We start from the raw sequence: 20,901 nt of genomic DNA on the forward strand, positions 1-20,901 counted from the left end.
TGACAGACGACTTAAAATATTGCAAATTATGAGTCAGGAAAGCAAGATGAAGGAAGCGAATTCCAAAGAGCTGATGTTCGAGGAAAAAAACTAGACAAATAAGCGTTTTTGGAGCACCTTGGAACAGTCACAGAAAAAGGATGACACTTAATTGAATGACGAGTAACACGAGAATGAATTATAGTAGATGGCACAAGAGACGCTAGCTCTTTAGAGCAGTACCCATTATAGTATTTGTAGAAAAGAGAAAGAGAAGCAACATTACGACCATGTGATGATGGTTGGAGGTTGGCTGCAAGAGCAGGTCCAACTATGTTTACAACGCATTTTTGCACCTTGTCTAAAAGAGAAAGGGCATCATTAGAGGATCCGCCCCAGATATGGCTTATATCAACTTATCAACGTTATCTAATTTTGGTACTTCGTTTCCTTTTTTCTTATCCTCACTGAAAGATAAGAGAACTTTGCTTCAGGCTCCAAAATCAGTTACTGTCGAAAGCAAGTGTGGTGGTCAATACTGGTATTTTGGTCTTGAGACTGGTATACAAAAAGCTGTTTCTGCAGATAGCATAAGGCTTCTGCTATCAGTATAGCTAACAGCTTGTTTACTTATTCACGTGAACAGCAGTGCTCTACTGCCGTTTCGCCAGTTTATGATTAAAAGAGGCATTGTTTTTTTCAATTTCTTCTGAGAAAAACACAGTGTCATTTTCACTTTGAGATAAATAATCATAAAGAAATTCTTCACTTTCATAGTCGTTTTCCAAAATTTTGTCTTCTTCAACTTAACTGATATTTTATGTATATTTTGAATTGTCATTATTTTTTTCGACTTTATCTTCTTCACTACTAGAAGATGATTCTGCCAGAGCTAGAACATTAGAGTGGCATTTTTGCCAGTTTCTTAAATAAGCTGTTAATTTCTTTTGTCGTAAGAACAAAAAGAAATTTATTACTAAATAAAACGTTTTTGGAAATTCAAAATTCAAAATTTCTCACATAAACACCCTCTATTTTGCACATTATGCCGGCTGGGTAATATGTTTTTGTTTACCATTATACACACCACTCACCACACTGGCTTCATCATAGCCTTGCCCCACACATTTTTTAAATCAATATTTTTGTCGATAAATAATGTTGTCATTTGGTTGACTAAATCTACTGCACCATGTTTGATGGCTGCATAAAAGCCTCGAAACACTTCTTTTACTTCTATATCAATTGACTGTCCATTTTCCGATCTGGTTATTACTGCATACCTTACAACAATGCTTAGCTGATCTATCTTCGATATGTCCTGTGTCGTATCCATTTTGATGGCAAAAAACGGTGACAATCGAATTTGTTCTAGTAGATGGGTTTCGAGTTTGGTTCCCAAGCTCTCAATCATTTCATTTTAAATTGCTGCACTCAGATATCTTGTAGATCCTAAAAATATATAAAAACACAATTTCAAAAAGTCCTGATTTTAAACAGTTAATAATTATAAACAAAATAAAACGATAAAAAAATTTAGAAATTATTATTACCTTTGGGCATATCCAAAACTTGTCACAAAATGTGATCATATCGGGCGACAAGCTCTACAAAGGACAGGAAATTTCCTGACTGAAGACTTTTTGATGTTCTCTCAAAGCCAAAGAACTCTTTGCTAGGGTAAGTATGATATCGAATAAACTTTGAAGAACCATTTTCCAAAATGATGATTCTTTGCGAATTTCATTTTCAAGTTCCTTTTCGATAGTATTAGTATCGTTTTTTTTCCAAAATTTATACACAGCACATGCTTCCGAATGGCCACTTGAACAACTGTGTTGTTTAATTCTTTCTAATAAATGCTTCCAATCTCGAATTCCCGTACACCAAACATTGTTCCTTTGTGAAGATAAATAACCAGCAGGGTTGATATTAGGCAGCGTCTAGTATTTTGGGATAAAACAACCAAAAACAATTACCTGGCCCATGTTTAGAACACGATACGTAGCACAATTTTGAAAAACACCTATTCTTCTGGTTGATGTCTGTTGGAAAAGGTCACATATCAAGAATTTGACGTCTTTTGTAATCACTTAATAATGTTTAAGTTTTGTTATCACTTAAATAGTGCGTGAAGTTTCCCAAGTCATAAGAAGATTTTTCGTACACATTTTCAAAAAATGTAGAGGTCTGAGGTTCCTCCAAACCCTCCGCTCTTATGTGTGTCATGCAAACATCATCCACGTACACATGCGGAAGAGGTATCTCCAACTGCAATAATTGTAGAGTCTTCTTCAGTAGGCTTCTCAACCAATACTGCAGTTACCACATTATTTGAGTCACTATTAATAGAAATATTTTGGCCAGATGTACTTGCAGAAGGCAGACTAAAAAACTTGTCAATTTTGGGCAATTTTTGCTTTCTTGGAGTTGTTTGCGTTTAAATGCTATATACTGAGTTTCTTCTTTTTATCCATAATTTTAGTTTTCTAATTTATTTAAACAATACAATGTTAGATAATCTAATAGTGTATTGTTTATACAATATATAATATAATAATATAATAAAATTAGTGCTGGGCAACGATTAAAATTTTTAATCGCGACTATACGCACGGTGGTTTACTACCATCAAGAGTGTGTGCTGTTTTAAGTGATCCTTCAAAATTGAAGCATTACGATAATTAGAAAATTCAGCTTTGCAGTGGTTACAAATAGCTTTATTTCTATCAACTCCACCGTCTGGAAATAGTTTAAAATAAAAATGCCCATTTAAGAGTTATGTACCTTTTCCCATTTTTTCTGTTTACCCAAGATATTTTCTGCTTCAAATTAATCTACATTAAAAAAACAAAGTTTCACTTGAATCAAATAAACAAATAAAAAAATATATGTCTTTACACGGTTTTTTGACAAAAGTTGCAAACAATTTTCTAAAATTATTCGCTTGATTGTTAAAAAAATAACTACGTGCAAGTTTAGAACGTTTTTGAATGTTTTTGACTGAATAAGAATGTTTTTATCATAAAAACATACTTATTCAGTCAAAAACATTCAAAAACGTTCTAAAAATTTTATGAATTTTTTCGCTTTTAATAATACAAGAAATATACAACTATACTAACTTTTCCGATTATGTTTGGTAAAATTATGCACATATTTATTTAGAAAACTTATTTTGTCCATAGTTATTGATTTTTTTATTTATTTAAATGAAATTTTTATAAATAAACTTGACATAAATATATGAAATAACATATCTTGTGACAATTTAATAATCACATAAACTAAAATAATTTTAAATATTTTAAACAAATTTGTTTTAGAATTGACGCGCTGCAGCTCTCAAAAGCTCACAACAAATGCTTTCATTGGTTAAAACGCGTAGTTAGACCAACCCCAAGCAGCCAGTAGCTTACTGATTAACATCCCATCCCCTGCTGTGACCCAGCCTGGGTCACCCAGGGTTTTGTGTGTGTATTCAGAAGCAATGAGAAACGGACTTTCAAAATAATAATAACAAGAAATTAAAATAATTGTCGGCTTTAATTTATTAATATTATTATTATATTCACTGACGACGTCAAAAGTAAAATAAAAGGAAAGAGAAACACACTAATACGCTACAAGTATCGTTGGGGAACGACGCACATATCACTATCCGTCAAATTAACACCACTGCCAACCTACAGAAAGAATTTAAGGGAATTCCTTTGGCATAACTTTTGAATTTCTCTCAAATGAGTTGTCTTGATTAAAGTGGGGTTGCAAGTTGCAACCTGTCATATTTATTTTGAAAATGGGAGAAATTTCCAAAAGTTTAGTTCGATTGAGATTTGAGATTGAAGGAACATGCTCAAACATTACACGATGCTGCTGCAATTTGGTATGTTGCAAAATTACAGCTTGTTTTGGTGTAGACCCGTATATTTGAAACTTAACAAATTGAACACAAATCATAAATCACTTCTTTTTGTGGAGGACTTTCGTAAAGTATGCACATATGCTTAGCAAATATTATGCCTACAAACAAGTTATTTATGGATAAGCCTAAATATATGTATTGTTGAAGCATTCAAGAATATTAATAAGTATTGTTAATATTACAGAAATTTGTTTTAACCTTATTATGTTCCCTACAAACTAAACTAAAAAAAAAAAAAGAATAAAAAAGTTACTGCCTAAAATGACTTAATAGTCCTGCAACATAATATTGTTATATATATATATATATATATATATATATATATATATATATATATATATATATATATATATATATATATATATATATATATATATATATATATATATATATATATATATATATATATGTAAATATCATTTATTATTAAGGTGAAACACTTTTAGAATAAAAGGATACTTTTATTTGGTTGAAGGATTTGGTTGTTTCCTTTTTTGCCTATTAACTGCTGCAATCCACTTGCAGCGCCTCTTAGATAATAACTCTAGCATTTAACTGTTTTAATGCTTAATAATAGCGGGGAAGCTATGGAAAGACATCTTGTCATGGTGTGCTCTACTTGAGCAACCGTTGACAGAACAAGTACTTGGCATAATTTTGCTGAAAAGGATAAAGTAACTTATAGTTTCTATGAAAAACAAAACAATATTTTTACACACGCTTTAAAACAATCATTTTTAAATGTATTATAAAAATAAACAAAAGCAACTTTCTATAATTAAAAAATCTCTTAACACAAACTATTATTTCACCGTGGCCTACTTAAATTTTATGGCCTACTTAAATTTTATGGCCTACTTAAAGTATACGGCCTTATATTCCGCATATTTGCCGAAAATATAGAAGGCCATTAAAAAAGAATTTCTGCGCTATAGAAAGCAAACAAATAAATAAACAAAATGCATTTGTTCTTAAAAATACTTTCTAATCAACAACAACAAAATTTCATTTCAAGAATTTTTTTTAATTTCTTACAATTTTCTAGAAAAAAAAAAGAAATATCGCCCATTAAAAACTTGTTAATTTTATTTATGTTTAATCTTACTTTTTTCGTTGCCTTTTTTTAAAACTATTTTTAAACCTATATTGTCCATAATATTTCCATCAGTAATTATTTTTCTTTTATTATTGAAGAAAATATTACTGATTGTTTTGTTTATGAGATTTATCCCAAGTTTTTGGTGATCAGAACAAAGGATATTTTCTTAGAATAAAAATGTTTTTAAAATAAACTGAGCAGTCTAAAATTGCAAAAGCATCACAGCTATAATTACCCAGATTGGTAGATGGTATAGTTAATCCTCCCCTTGATAAAATGTCAATGTATTATTGATCTGGAGAATCATATCCATCTACTCCACTCATTAGTTCATTACAGCATTTACCAAACCTTTTTGAAATTTTCTTTGCAATATAGCCTGCAATACGAAAGGCAACTTCTCTGCAATCTTCTGACAAAGACAAATTATCTAAGGAAGTGCACTGAAGTTTTTCTAAAACATTGTTTAAAATAATTTTTGATCGTTATTGTTTTTGAAATCACATTGCAGATGTCAATGTCTTCTTTAACTAAACTTTTAAATTTGATAATTCGCTCCCAACACAAAACATCTTTTAAGCTCACCAAAAACCTGCCACCACTCATCTGTCTGTACTGTCCAAACCTTCTCTCTATCGGATCGCTTTAAAATCTTGCAGTCATGACAAATTTATAACCATCGTTTAAAAGATCTTCAATTAAAGAAGCATGACAATTAAGTGTTTGTTTAAATGCTGAACTAGTTTGAGTAGACATAACAAATTTCTCACAGTTCAAGATTTTTTGTTTTTCCCAATTATCAATCCATAATGCCACTGCTCGTAAAAATTCTGATTTTCTATCATGCAAGATAGCAGCATTTCCTATATAGTTATTGGAGCAAAACTGGTTTTTACTATTAGCAATAATCCACCATTTACTAAACAATCATAAAAAGCTAACAGCATCCTCATGTAAAAGAAAGTATGATTTCGAATCAGCTATTGTACTTTCAGTAAACAAGACAAGAGCTACTTGAACGTTTTGTTTATATTTTTCTGGGTGTAGCATTTTATTTGTTAGTTTTGAAAAGTAAATTGTAAACTATTTATTGTGGGATTATTTTATAGAAAATCTAAACCATCTAATATTGATGATTTAATTTTTGATTCTTTAAATAAATACAGACAACTTTAGTTAGATTGGATATTTTTAAGATAAAAAATATTTAATGTAGTTATTAGCGCATTTATATGTTATGCGCCTGCAAGAGCATTTATTAAAGGTACAATTAATCAAAAGACACAATTGATCAAATTAAAACGGATACAATGCTTGTGAAAGATGTACAGTAAAGGAGCTTTTATTATACAATGAGGATAAAAAAGTAACGAAACTAAGAAATGAAACTAACTACCAAAATTAGATAACTTTGATAAGTTCCCGATGGCTGAAGGCAGTATGTTATTATTTATTTTTTAGTGAATTTTTATTTAAATTTATTAAGTTTGTAAAAATATTTAACAAAAGTTTTTTTTTGAAACTATTTTAATTCATAGAGTTTCAAAAGAGAGTCTTATATTTACTTACTGATATAAGAAATGAGCTACGAAGCCAAAACACAGAGACCAAGTCTGCTTATAATAGTGAATTTATAACAAAATAAGGTTTATTTTGTCAGTAGCTGAATTTGATGAAATGGACAAAATATTAGATGACGAAAAAAACACAATCATTGTGGGTGAGTTTTAATAAGTATTAAATAGTTGTACCTATAGTTTCAGAACTTTTTTAATTTTATGTCTACAGCTTTATGTCAAAACTAATAACAACTTATAACGGTATATATCGGAACAATTGCTTCTCATTTGGTAGTATAATTTCAATTGTATAAGGGCAATTAATGCTAAATGTCCACAGTTTTATTTTCATTAATATGATTATATTTCCTTATGAGCGAGGTTAGGCAAATTTTACAATCATTCCTGGTGATAACTTGTTGTTTAAATCAGAACTGATTTTTTTCTTGTCATGCTACCAGAAGATTACCAGACCAGGTTTACCAGCTCCTCCTACGATGAAAATTGAGAGTTTTATATCGAAGCTTTCCTTCTCCAAGATATGTCTTAAGCTTTTTTTAAAAAAATTCTTGTTCTAATATAGGATCAATTTAATATCATGACCAGAAAAATATAAAAACAAATAACATTTTTGTATTGTTTTAGAGCAGAATTAAAGTTATTAATAAATTTTAGCAAAACAAAAAAATTGGTTTTAATTAAATTTCATGTTTATCAGTCACTTAAAAATATATGATTATTTGTATAAAGTTAATTAAAATTTAAAACAATAATATTAGCTTTACATGTTTTTTGTTTTTTTTTAGTTGAATCAATTACAATTAATTGGTGTACTTATCTTTAAAAGACAGAATTCACAAAATAATGCTGAGGTAATCAGAATAATTTTTAATTATTTATGAAATTTAAGGATTAATTTATTTAGAAAAAATTTGATTGATAAGGAGTTCAATTTAAATATTTGAAAAAAAGAGTTAGCATTAGTTCTCACATAATTAATATTAGTTTTCTTATCTATTAAAATTTAGAATATTTTCCAACAATTTTATGCCTCTATAAATATGAAGGAAAAAGGTGGAAAAATATCCTTTAAGGAGCACATATTTATATGGTATTGTGAAAGGTATACCTTTAAGAAAATGTAAAACTTTTCATTTTCTTAAAGATAAAAATTTTCATTTACAGCTTCTTTTATTAATACGATGTAGCGACTGAAACAATAATTGAGGCATTTTGTCTGACTTCTTAAAAAACGCTCCATTTTGAAAAGGTGGCAGAAAAGAAAAGAACTTAGATTGATTGTTATAAATATTTACATATATTTCAATAAAAAAACAGTTTCTTGTTGTCTACGAATATTTTGTTTTCAGTGTTAATTCAACATTACCAAAAAAAAAATTAATTATGAAAAAAACCTAGGATTGAGTTGATTTTTAAGTAAAAATAAGAAAGGCCGAAAAAGTAACTGATATAATATTTTTAATTTTTAATAAAAACAAAACTACTAATAATGTGATATTAAAAATTGGTTTTAATATTAATGTTTATTAGATTAAGATGATTTAAAAAAAAAGTTACAAGTCATTTTTTGGTCTTTAAAATTGTTTTAATGATAATTTATTATTTATTGAGATGTTTTCTTTTTTAATTTTTGCTGCTTTAATATTATCAATCGAACCTAGATATTGTTGTGTGATATTTTATAATAAACCTTATATTATATTTTTTATTAATTATGAATATTATCTATTTTTGTTCAATATTCCGTATTACTCCTATGTAGTTAATTATGTTTTAGCAACCTGAAATTCTTTTACTGTTTTCCTTTGATGCCTTGAGTTATTTGAACATAATATATTTAGATATCTGCAGAATGATAGAATAATAATTATATTAATAAAAATGAATTTAAAATATTATAAATTTATAAAATAAAGAAAATCTTACCTTTGCTAATAGTGTCTACTAATATTATTGTTTAGCAAGTATCATGGTCATAAAATGTCAAGATTTAGCTAGTTTAACTAGGCCTGTTAGTACACTTATATTATGGTTTCTTCGTTTTTTTATTAGTTCATATAATATTTTCAAAATCAAATATGTGGAGAGGAGCTGTTTGGAATGAAGATCTACAAGGAAAAGAAGGTGTACTTCCACCTAATTGGATTAGTGATAAAACTGTTTTTTGGCCTCCAGGTACCAAAGCAATGCCTTCACTAAAGTGCCGGAAAGAATTGACTTAAGTTTCCTCAAATAAAAACTAAATTCTCTTTAGTTATTAAATGTATGTATTAAAATTATTATTTCTTAAATAATGTGGTAGGAAGAGTTATTTTGTTGATACAAAATATATAACTATTCATATAACTATTTCAATTCCACAGAAAGTAAACAGGATTGTGAAAAATTTGAATTCACAATTACAAAAAAAAAAAAAACTGATAATGAGAATGTCGATTTACGAATAAGAAAACATAAACAAAGAGAATTTCCTGATTATAAGTAGGTATTACTTTCATGTGCTTGGATTATATAAATTTCAATTTTTATACCTAAAAATAAAAATGTTTTTATAGTTTATACTATGAATTAGTAATTATATTTTACAGGTTCAGTTATCAAAGATTTAGATGAAGTATCAATGCACCTGACCTCCAGTTGTTCATTGATCAAATCTATAGATAAATATATATATTTCCTTTTTTTTTAATTTTGCATCCAGGTTTATACTTGTGTGGTTTTTTCCACAATATAATATAATCTCCACAAACATAATATTAGAATTACTTTATGTTTTTTACAGATAAATCAATTACAATTAGTTGGTGGAACGTCTTCAAAAGATAGAATACACAAATAGATGCTAAGGTAATCAGGAACAGTATTAGTGTATTACCTCATTTATAATCAGGGTGACCACAGCTCCTCTAAAATCCTCTAAAGCCCTTATTTTTCAAAAACCATGTCTAAAATCCTCTATTATCCTCTAAAAGTTTAAAATTTGATTAAAGCTCCTCTTTAACTCCTCTTTTTTATTTCTTGATGGAAATATAATGTTCGAAATACCCATTCTTGGTCTGCAAAACTGGTTAACGCCTGAAAGTGCAAGGGATTGTAAAAAATTGCTTTAGCAAATGCATGCTATTTAACATAAAAAATGACATTATTGACCTCTGTCCAAGCCCCACAAGTGTAAAAAATTGGGCGTTAAACCTAAATAAAAACGAAAAAAATCCTCTAAATTAGATGCAAAATCTCCTCACAAATCCTATTTTTCTTATGAAAATTTTTCGTGGTTACCCCGATAATTATATTTCAATGTTAGAAAAGCCTATTGTTTTGATTATTAATTTACTCTGAAAAAAGGTTGTTTCATTTAAATAAGATATTTGAAAAAATTGTTAATAATCATCTAATAGCAAGGCCGTTCCGAACGGGGAGTGTAGAGGTGTCACCCTTCCCCAAAGCTGTCATAAACATTTGAGTTGGCACATTTAGCAAGTTTTAAACTATGGTTGGCAAATTGCAAATATTGAGAGACCTTTTTTTTTTTTCTTTTTCTTTTTTTTGTGTGATTCTAGCCGGAAAAAAATACATACATTACCAACCCCCCTCCTCCCTCCCTCCATGAGAGATCACTTCGGGACGATCCTGTCTAACAGTTACATTATCCTTTAAAAATTCAGAATATTTTCGCAAAATTTTATGGCCTCTATGGATATAAAGGCCAAAGGTGGAAAAATATATTTAAGAACACTAATTTATATGGCGTTGTAAAAGGTATACCTTTATAAGTTGTAACACTTTTCCATTCATTATATTTTTACAAATCTTCCCTTTTTGATTTTTTAAATATATATTTTTTTATTTACAACTTCTTCTATTGTATTCAATGGAGGAAAAGAAACCTCGGTTAATGGAATATTGTTTGACTTTCTAAAATACGCTCCATTTCAAAAAAGAAATAGAAAAGAGAAGAAATTTGTATAGATTTTATTCAATTATATGTAAATATATACAATATTTAATATATTTACATATAATTGAATAAAATATATTTTTCAATAAAACAAGTTTTATCTCTTTCATTAATCATACTATTTTAACTGAACTAAACTGAAAAAGTTATAAATAGTCTAAGTATAGACTTTGAGTAAATTTAATATACATAATATACCTTGATAATGTAATAGAGATGTACAAAAACACTATTGGACATGTATAGTACGTTTTGATTGTGATCACAGTTTTTATCAACGGTTTTTGTGATTACAAAACGTTTTTTAACAGTCGGTTTAACGTTAAAAAACTGTCATTCTAAACGTTGATTCAACGTAAACTCAACATTATTGCAACGTTTTTTTTTTTGCGTAGAATTAACGTTGACATAACGTTTGAACCTAACGTTGATTTAACATTGATAAGTCAACATTAAAAAAACTGTCAACTGTTCTAAACGCTGTTTTAACGTAAATTCAACGTTTGGTTTTTAACGTTAGTTCAAAGTTATTTTAACGTTGTTTGCCGGATGGGTGGTATTTTCATCGTAAACACTATTTCCGCTAAGACCCACCTTAACACACTAGCTACCTTATTCTTAGAGACAGACTTATTTTTTGAAAATATATTCAATATAACAAAATGATAATGTGAAATATAATAAAATGAACACGTGCCCCATCTCCCGCCATCCCAGCCGACGTCGGCCCTGTATTAGGTGGTAAAATTTATATACAATACATTAAACAGTATTTTGCTCAGATTAGCAACTATATTTAACAAACGTACTTTATATGAATTAACTTTTAAATTAGAACATTCAACATGAATTACTATCTGTGATAGAAACTATGTTAGTGAAAAATAAAAACTCACTTTGATTTAAATGATACCTGACAAACAGTAAGCAATTTTTTATAAATATTAAAAAAATACAATTATAAAGTTGTATTATTTTGATCATGGTATAAAATTACCATAACTTTATTTAATTACCAAAACTTGGGTGATTTCTCGGGGTTTTTATTGTTATTGTACATAAACGACTTATACTTAGCAATAAATCTTTTATAATTAATTTTGTTTGCTGGTGATTCCAATCTTATTTGTTCTCACAGAGTTGTTTAAAACCTTTTTAAAATAGTTAACGAACAGTTAACGAATTAATGAGCGGTTTGTAAGTAATAAACTTTAACTAAATGCCGATACAGCATTATGGAAAGGAGGGGTCCCAAATGAGATGGGTTGGGTAGTGATGTCTCTTTCTCGGGGAAGAGTTTTTTACAACTTTTAAAAATTATATTTGGACCTGATAATACTAATAAGTGGTAAGTTAACAAACATTAATAATCAATATTAAAATAATGTTACTCAATAATGCAATTGAATAGCGTTATGGCTAGTTAGGTATAGCCTAAGCTAATAAAAAGACATGCCAATAAAAACCTACACCTTTTCCCGGATAGCTTGTTTTATAATAGAAAAAAAATTTATAATACATTTAAATATTCTTCTGTTATATCTGATAATGTATTGGAAAAATCCAATAAATGTCAATGTTCAAACTATGAAGGATATTCATGCCGTTGGATCTTCACTCAAAGTGCTTCTTATGTAAGACTTAAGTCGTTAAAGCGCATTGAATGAGAGTTCAGCCTCTGCCCTTCCTATAGGCAATGTGCAGCCAATTCGAAGCAGACACGAGACATTTTGAAAATGATCTGTGTGTGCTATATTTAATGCTTGAATCTGTTAGAGCTAAAGATCTTTCTAAGTAGACGATCTGTTCCTTCATCTCGGAACGAAAAGCCGAAGGTGTCGGTAAATCTTTAGACCAAAACCTTATATTCGCACATAACTCTGACAATATCTCCTTAAACTTTTCTGCCTACCTAACTCTACTGCCTACTCTTTTTATTTATTTTATTTTTTATTTAACATAATATTTTGCCGTTTAATAAATATAACAGTTTCCATAAGTTTACAATTAAGTTAATGGCCGGAGCAAGCAGAAGGCATTGATTTGCCTTATCGCCGAGCACCGTGTTACAATTTATAATTTTTACAAAGTTGTTTCAAGAATATATAGTATAAAAGAAAAATTGAATGAATGTTTACAAAAAATATATAAAAAATAAAGTAGGATATCGTTTAATACATAATATCATAAATAGATTGGGTAAAAGTAAGAGTGAATATATAAAACTTTATATAAGTTTAATAAACTTTATATAAAAATATATAAAACATAGAGTAGGTATCGTTTAATACATAATATCATGAGTAGATTAGATAAAAAAAAAAAGGTGAATATATAATAACTTTATATATATTTATATACACACAAAAAATAAAAAGCGAGAAAATGTGATTTTTGATAATGGTTGTTGTCAAAAATTTTTAACCTTTTTTAATGATTACAAGGAATAATTACCTTGTTTTTCAGTTTTTAAATTATATATCTGATCTATTTTTAAAAGAAAGACTTTTAATAGTAGAAATCAAAATCTGTGTTTAATAAAAACTGTGTTAATAAAATCTGTGTTTAATAAAAACTGTTTTGAATCAGTTTTGAACTTATGTAGAGACTTTTTTTTTCCGGAAACAATGTTTGGGAATCTTTTCCACAAAAGTGGTCCGCGATTCTGAATTGAATAAGAACTTTTTTTAAAATAAGATTTTGGTATAACAAAGTTGTTTGCGGAAAATCTTGTAGCATATTTATGGTGCATTTCTTTAAAATAAGTTTCAAATATTTTGGGGGAGAGTCCATATTTTGTTTTATACATGAACTGTAGAACAAGATGGATATCAAGTTTGAAATTATTCAGGGCACCAGTTATACCTAAAAGGGGTTCACAAGGAATTGCTCTACCAGCTCCAAATATGATTCTAACAGCATGTTTTTGCTTGCTATAAAGTTTTTTTTAGCTTAGTGTGATTAGTAGTTGCCCACATGATGTTGCCGTAAGCTAAGTAACTATGAATAAAGGAAAAACAAAAACTTTTTAAGGACTTAAAATTTAAGAGTGGCTCAACTCTATAGATCATGCCAATGTTTTTTGAGATTTTTTTATTTATAGAATTTATATAAACTTTTCAAGATAGATTTTCATCTAAGTTCAAACCTAAAAAATTTACAGATATTTGCCTTTTAATGTTAGTTTTATTCATCAAAAGATTGGGAAGAGTAAGTGGTATTTTTTTTGTTTTGCTTGGTTTGTGGAAAAGAGAAAATTTAGTTTTTTGAACATTCAAAGACGATTTGTTTCATACAAACCATTCATTTACTTTATTTAATTCTTCATTTACTACTGCAAAAAGAGTTTCAATATTTTTGTGAGAATAAAAAAGATTCGAGTCATCTGCGAACAAAATAAAATTTAATAGGTTGGATGTTGAAGACAAATCATTTATGTATAGTAAAAAAAGTAAAGGTCCAAGTATAGAACCCTTTGGAACTCCACAATATACAGTTTTTGGTCATTTCTAAATTTTCAAATTGTACATATTGTTTTCTCTTTGAAAGGTAATTTTCAGACCAGAGTAAGTTTGTCTCCTTTATTCCGTAATATTCCAGTTTTTTATTAGAATAGAATGATTTACCGTATCAAATGCTTTCGACAGATCAATGAAAATCCTAACGTAAAACAGTCTTCTGCAAAACCATTAGATAAGTGATTAACTAACTCTACTATTGCGTGATCTGTTGAATGTTGTTTTTTGAAACCAAATTGCTTACTTTAAAACATGTTGTTTTCAGTAAAATGATTATGCAGCCTATTGTACACTACACGTTCAAGCAATTTTGAGAAACAAGATAAAACAGATATGGGCCTGTTGTTAGAAGGTTCTGAATCATCTCAAGACTTATATACTGGAGTTACTCTAGCAATTTTTAAATTATCCGGAACTTTACCTAATTTAAGTGACTGATTGAAGATATGAAACAAAGATGGTTCAATTATATCATAGACTAATCTTAATATATTAACGCTAACTTTATCCGATCCTGCACTTTTGTTACTTTTTAAGCTTAGTAATGCAGTCCGCAACACACGTATATCTTATGACTTTGAAATGTTAAAGAAGTTAAAGAAATATTCGAGCTAAACTAGAGCTAACATTAAAGAAAAAAATTCTTCAGCTTTATCCTAAATTGATTCTACGTACCAGCCTAAACGAAATGCCCCTGGCTCGGTTTGGGGCAAATTTGCATTAACAATTATTTATATTCTTGAATGTACAAATCTCAAAATAATGATAAAAACGGCATTAAAAAAATTAACTGTTAATTTTTTAGGAAATGAATTTAATTAAGGTAGTGCTAAAAGCAAGATCTATCTTTTTCATTTCTTTTTTTAATTTTGTATAATGCAATAAATATTTTAGGTGATAATATATAATGTGAATTTTTTTTAGATTTAATTGTAAATTTAACAAAAGTATCTTCTTTTTTTTTTTATCAAAAAATGTGTAATTCAAAGACAAATATTTGGATTATTTACTAATTTAGAAGCCATTATGATAGGTTATAAAAATATAAAATGATCCTATCAATGTGTTATTTTCAATTTATAAAATTTTTAGTTTGATAGCATGAATACTTTTTACGCAATACTTGTTTTACATAATTCTCTTTTTGTGTGTGTTTTTATGCTAATTCAACATTTTAAAATGACTTTTTTTTGAAATTGTTTCTTTTTACAATTACATAAAGACTTTTGTTAAATAATAAAGACTTTAGTTTTTTCCATGAATCCACCATTTTGTATCACAATGAATCCGTCATTTTGAATTACCATGAATCCACCATTTTGCTGCAAAATCAAGATAATTATCCGTTTACACAAGAGATTTTATTAGTTCAGTATAAAAAAGTAAAGTTACATACCTTGAAAAAAAATCAGTTATTTGCCTGGAAGTTCCTGAGTGTGGTTTTAAATTCATCTTTTCAATTCAAGTACATTTGTGTGAACGGAATTCTTAGGGCTAAATGTTACATTTTTTTTTTAAAACATACATTTTATTTCTTTTATCTATTTTCAAAAATTCAGGAAAGCGATCTGACTTGTCTAACTACTGTCCCATTAGACTTCATCTTATCGTTAGCAAGGTTTTTGAATTTTTGATTAATAAACACTTAATCTCTCATCTTGAATCTAATAACTTACTTTTTGACCATCAATATTTTTGTCGATCTTCTCGTTCAACTTTGTTCAATTTTGTTAGTTTCTTGGTTTGTTTACAATACTTTATACTGCCTTCAAGTTCAACTTGATTAAAACTTTGTTTTATTTTGTTAGTTTTGTTACGTTTTATTTAAAACAAAGATTCAAAAAAAGATCCGAATGCAAGAATTATCACTCCAAAAACCATAAAAAGTTCACAAGTTCTTACTTCAACTAGTTAAGAACTAGAACTTAGTAAGAAGTTCAACACAATTAGTTAGTTGAACTTCTTACTAAGTTCAACTAACTAATTGTGTGACTGAACCAGACCCAGTGGACACAAATACGTTTTGCAAACGTTTAGTAAACATTTAATGGTCGCTTGAACAACAATTTTTAAGTAAAACGTTCACAAAACGTTCAAAAAACGTTTTAATAGCAGTTTTTTTATCATTTGATGTAAAATTTTACGGGTACTTTGAAAACCGTTTTTTAAAGCCGTTTTCTAAGCTAACGTTTTATAAAAAACGTTTTCTAAGGTAAAAACGACGCACTGCGCATGTGCAACTTTACTTAAATATGGAATATTTTAATAGTCATAATAACAGATTGTATTTCATCACAATGGTACAGATGGTACAGATTGTATTATGACTTTGCTATTTTCAATTTCTCTACGAACTTATACGACTGTAAAGAATCTTTTTATATAAATATATACATATACATACATACATATATATATATATATATATATATATATATATATATATATATATATATATATATATATATATATATATATATATATGTATATATATATATATATATATTTTATTATATATATATATATATATATATATATATATATATATATATATATATATATATATATATATATATATATATATATATATATATATATATATGTATATATATATATATATATATATATATATATATATGTGTATAAGTATATATATATATATATATATATATATATATATATATATATATATATATATATATACTCATCAGAAATGATTTGTTTCTGATGTGTCTTTATTGATGAAACAGTGTAAAATAAAAAAAAATTTTGTTAAGTGATTTTTTACTAATTATAATTGCTCTGTTCTTTTAAGAACATTGAGCACTCTATTTTGTAGAATACGTTTTAAAGTTGTTTAAATTAAACTACCATTCTCAATTATGAGTAACAAAGGTGTAAGTATAGTTTCAATGAAATGAGCATGACCTAAAACAAAGTAAGTTTAGGTTAGAATCATTTCATGTATAAATCTTTTAACAAATGTATAAAGCTATTTATATCTAGATTATTTCTACTCCAGCTAGCAATTGCTCTACGTTATTTATACAACTAGAACTTCTAGTAGAAATAACTTTGTATACATAATATTAAGCAATGATGTTTTTTTAGCTTAACTGGAAGATTTTATTCAGTAGTAACAATCATTGATTATAATAAAAATTAAGAAAGCGATTGTACGTTAACTAAAAAAACACAAAAACATTAATTTCATAATGGAAATCATAAATATTGACAAACCTAAATCTTGACTAAAGAACTAAGGAGATAAAGTGATTCAGAGTCTTCAAGTTCTAAAATCATGCTCATATATGCAGGCTTTTTAATAATTTTTCAAAATGGTGTTTTATTTAATACTTTTAACTAAATACTTCAATGTAAGTCTATATAAAAGATTGGAGTGTGCAATCTTTTATTTTTTAATACCAGCTTTAGAAGGATAAGTGCAATATACCACAGTTGTTTGCACATTAAAGAAGCAAGTCCTGATATTACAGTCCAAAACATTTCCTAATGTTAGTTCATCTTTTAATTTAAATTTTAGTTTAAAAATGTGTATGTATTTTTAACAAGTTAATAAATAATACACAAAACATTTTTTCTACAAGTTAAAAAAGACTTACAGAGAAGCATCGCTACAGTTTATTGTTATGATGAACTGCCATCAAGTTTTAAACCTATTAGTGGAACGCGTGAGTTTATAAATTTTGTCTTTTCATTTTTCAAAAGATGTTATGGTATTTAATTCATTTTTCAGTTTTCCTTAACAGTTTTTCATTATTATTTTACTCTGTTCTAATTTTTTTTTATATATATAATAGGTTTTCAATGTTTTTATGGAACTACCATGCCTAAAGTCTGAAATCAAAAACTCTTTATCTGCAGTGGATACCTTGGGGAAAAAGACTGCGTTTAAAGATTCATTATTTTTTTATGATAAAATAAATGGTATAACAACGTTTAATGAAAGTGAAATAATTTTAAATAATAAAGTTTTGTTTGTTATTATATTCTTGCTTACATATATGTATAAAAATTTTCTAAATAAAGTCATATGCGATCAAACTAAATATATTCTATGATTTTTTGAGGTCTTTTTCAGCTTCTGCTAAAAATATTTTGGATAAAATTATGTCAAAATGCATTATAGTATTGTTTAAGAAAGCTGGAACTTATGGAAATAAATCATTTTAAAATAACTTAATTGCGTAGAGTAATTGTAAGTAATTTTTAAATAAATGGTGTGTGCGTGTCATTTATGTTGTTCCTTTTATAAACAGTGTGAAATTATACATTTCTTTTTATTTTATTATTTTTTACATTTTGTCGCATATTTTTACATGCAATGGATGAAAGATTTATATGGTATTTTTCTTCTTAGGAACAGTGTCACATACAGCAAAATACGATTTGGTCGATAAGTTGATAGGCGATCTATAAAAAGAGCTTTAATAGAATAACATAAAAATTATTGTATGATGTTTTTGTATGCTTAAATTGTAAATAAACTCAAAATGTTTAAAATTTCAGTTATTTATCCGGATTTAGGCTGTTAGACCTAAGTTTTCATTTGTAAAAAGTTTTTTTTTTCTGTATAACATAAGTTATTTACTTGAAAAACTTAAACGTAAAAAAAAGTTTTTAGGAACAACGTTATAAACGATGAAACGTTTCATTTAGACTTAATAAAAACCAATAAAAAACGTTTTTAAAAAAATGTCCGGTCACCGTTTCATATGAAAGTTTAAAAAACCAATAAAAAATGTTTTTTAAAGGACAATTAAAGAACGTTTGCAAAACGTTCTTGTGCCCCCTGGGGAGTTGGCAAAAATCTGGGTTTTTGAGAAAAAGATCAACCCTACTGGGTTTTTGAGTAGTTATTTGGGTTTTTGCTATAGTTTGGTACAAATCTTTATTTACAAAGTTTGTAATTTATTTTATAGCTATTTTTTATCTTTTCACCGGTATATTGTCTTCTACAAAAACTTAAAGACTATACATTTTTCAACAAGCCAAAGTTTCATTCAAAGGGATGAAACAAGGCTAGTCAGTGGATTAAGGTAATTTGTAATTACTATAAAAAGAGCAAAATTTGCACAGTTTAAAGACGCCTTCCCAAGTAACTTAATCTTTGATTGTATTGTGCTGCATTAAAGTCACTCTTGTCTTAAAAATAATGGGCTCGTCAATAACTAGCAAATACAGTCCGATTCCCATCAAGAGGTTTTTAAGCTTATTATTTTGCATTCTACATTAATAATAAGTTCATCAATTACTGTGTAGATAATAAATGCATAATATAAATATTATATTTTATAATCACAATATAAAATATTAACTTACTGATGAATTCATACTTGTTTGTTCTACATCAAGACAATTTGTGTTGTGACTTATCTAGTAAAAATTTTATATAAAATTATAATATCATTTTAACCAATCAAATTTAAAACAAGTTTTTTAACCAATCAAGTTAACTAAAATAAATTTTATAAAATTAAAGCGAATGAAAATCTTGGCATTTTGATTCGTTGTTTTTACAACTCTTTTTGTTTCAACTTCACATTATATTGGAGTAAAAACTTTAAGTAACGCATATCTAAAAGTAAAATTTTAAAGAGTTTTTTTTTGTTATTTTCTTTATTAACGGTTTGTAAAATTTAGGCAAATAATTTTTTTAGTAGTTATTTTAAAAGAAACTAAAATATTATCTTATTGTAAAATAACATAGTTTTTATATAAATATATATTAAAGAAATAATGATTACTTTGAACTAATCATTTTTTTATTTCCGGCTTTTATTTAAAAAAAAAAAAGTTAAAACAAAAGGCTATTTGTTTTAACTTTGTTTTTAAGCACTTTTGCTCTTCATTTGCGAGTTTTTCAATTAAGTAAAATTAAATTAAAGTAAAACCCTTTGAAATTGAAACTATTTTAATTCGTCCAAACTAAAATTGTGTGTTCTTGATGTTGGTAAATTTTTTTATGGAATATTAAGTTTATATCCGTTTTGTGTCAAAACTTAAACTATAATTGTTTCATACACATCATATGATTTTTATTAAAATTATTAAAACTTTCTATATTAGGATCATCGTAAAATAAAATTAATAATGTAAAATTTAATAATTTTTCCCATGGTGCAATGTGTCACAAAAGTAATGTAAGCTGAGCAAAATATTTTACGGTTAACAAACTTTTCATGAATTTTACACATTTAAAAAACTCAATGAATAAGTTACCCCGAAGTGCTAACTTATTCATTAAGTTTTTTACTAAAGTGATTTTACTAAACTTGGGGTAGTATGCCAGAAGCAAACTTGAGTGAAGTTCGACCTAAACTTTGAAGTCTGACTTCAAAAAAATGCTTGAGCAAATGCGGAAATGAAACTTGAAAGTTTCAAGATCGTACTTGAGAAAGTCAAACCTGAAAAACTTAAAAGGCGTTAAATTGAAGGGGAACTGGAAAAAAAAACTTTGCAACCAATAGTGGCATAGATGGGAAAAGAGCCCTTTTTAAATAAAGCTAATTAACAGTATATTTTTAAATAATGTATATAAGTTTTATACTATTAAATATTAACTTACAAAAATTGAAACGTGAACAAAAATAAAATTTTTACTTTTGTATTTTCTTTTTATTAAAACTTGATAATTTAACTAAAAACACTGTATTTAATTGAACATGTTCAAGTTACCTTCTATTTAGTCCAAAACACTAACTACGACGTAACAGTTGCTTAACATTTAAATGGCATACATGCTATGCGGTTATCAGCAAAGCATAAATGTCAAACACAAGTCTGTTATTATTCATTTTTCTTGTTGAAATTGTTGTTAA

At 27.2% G+C, this 20,901-nt stretch overlaps 1 protein-coding gene across 1 annotated transcript in view; it reads right to left on the reverse strand.

Annotated features, from left to right (window-relative positions):
* LOC136091578 (melatonin receptor type 1B-B-like) overlaps nt 1-19,470 on the reverse strand; it is a 33,444-nt gene extending 13,974 nt beyond the window's left edge. Inside the window, exon 1 of the mRNA XM_065819271.1 lies at nt 19,403-19,470. Coding sequence (XP_065675343.1) covers nt 19,403-19,414 — 12 coding nt within the window. The 5' untranslated portion in view covers nt 19,415-19,470. The remainder of the gene's footprint in view (nt 1-19,402) is intronic.
* Between the last annotated feature and the right edge of the window lie 1,431 nt (nt 19,471-20,901).

The sequence above is a fragment of the Hydra vulgaris genome, chromosome 15 (genome assembly GCF_038396675.1).
Source record: "Hydra vulgaris chromosome 15, alternate assembly HydraT2T_AEP".
NCBI classification, from domain to species: domain Eukaryota; kingdom Metazoa; phylum Cnidaria; class Hydrozoa; order Anthoathecata; family Hydridae; genus Hydra; species Hydra vulgaris.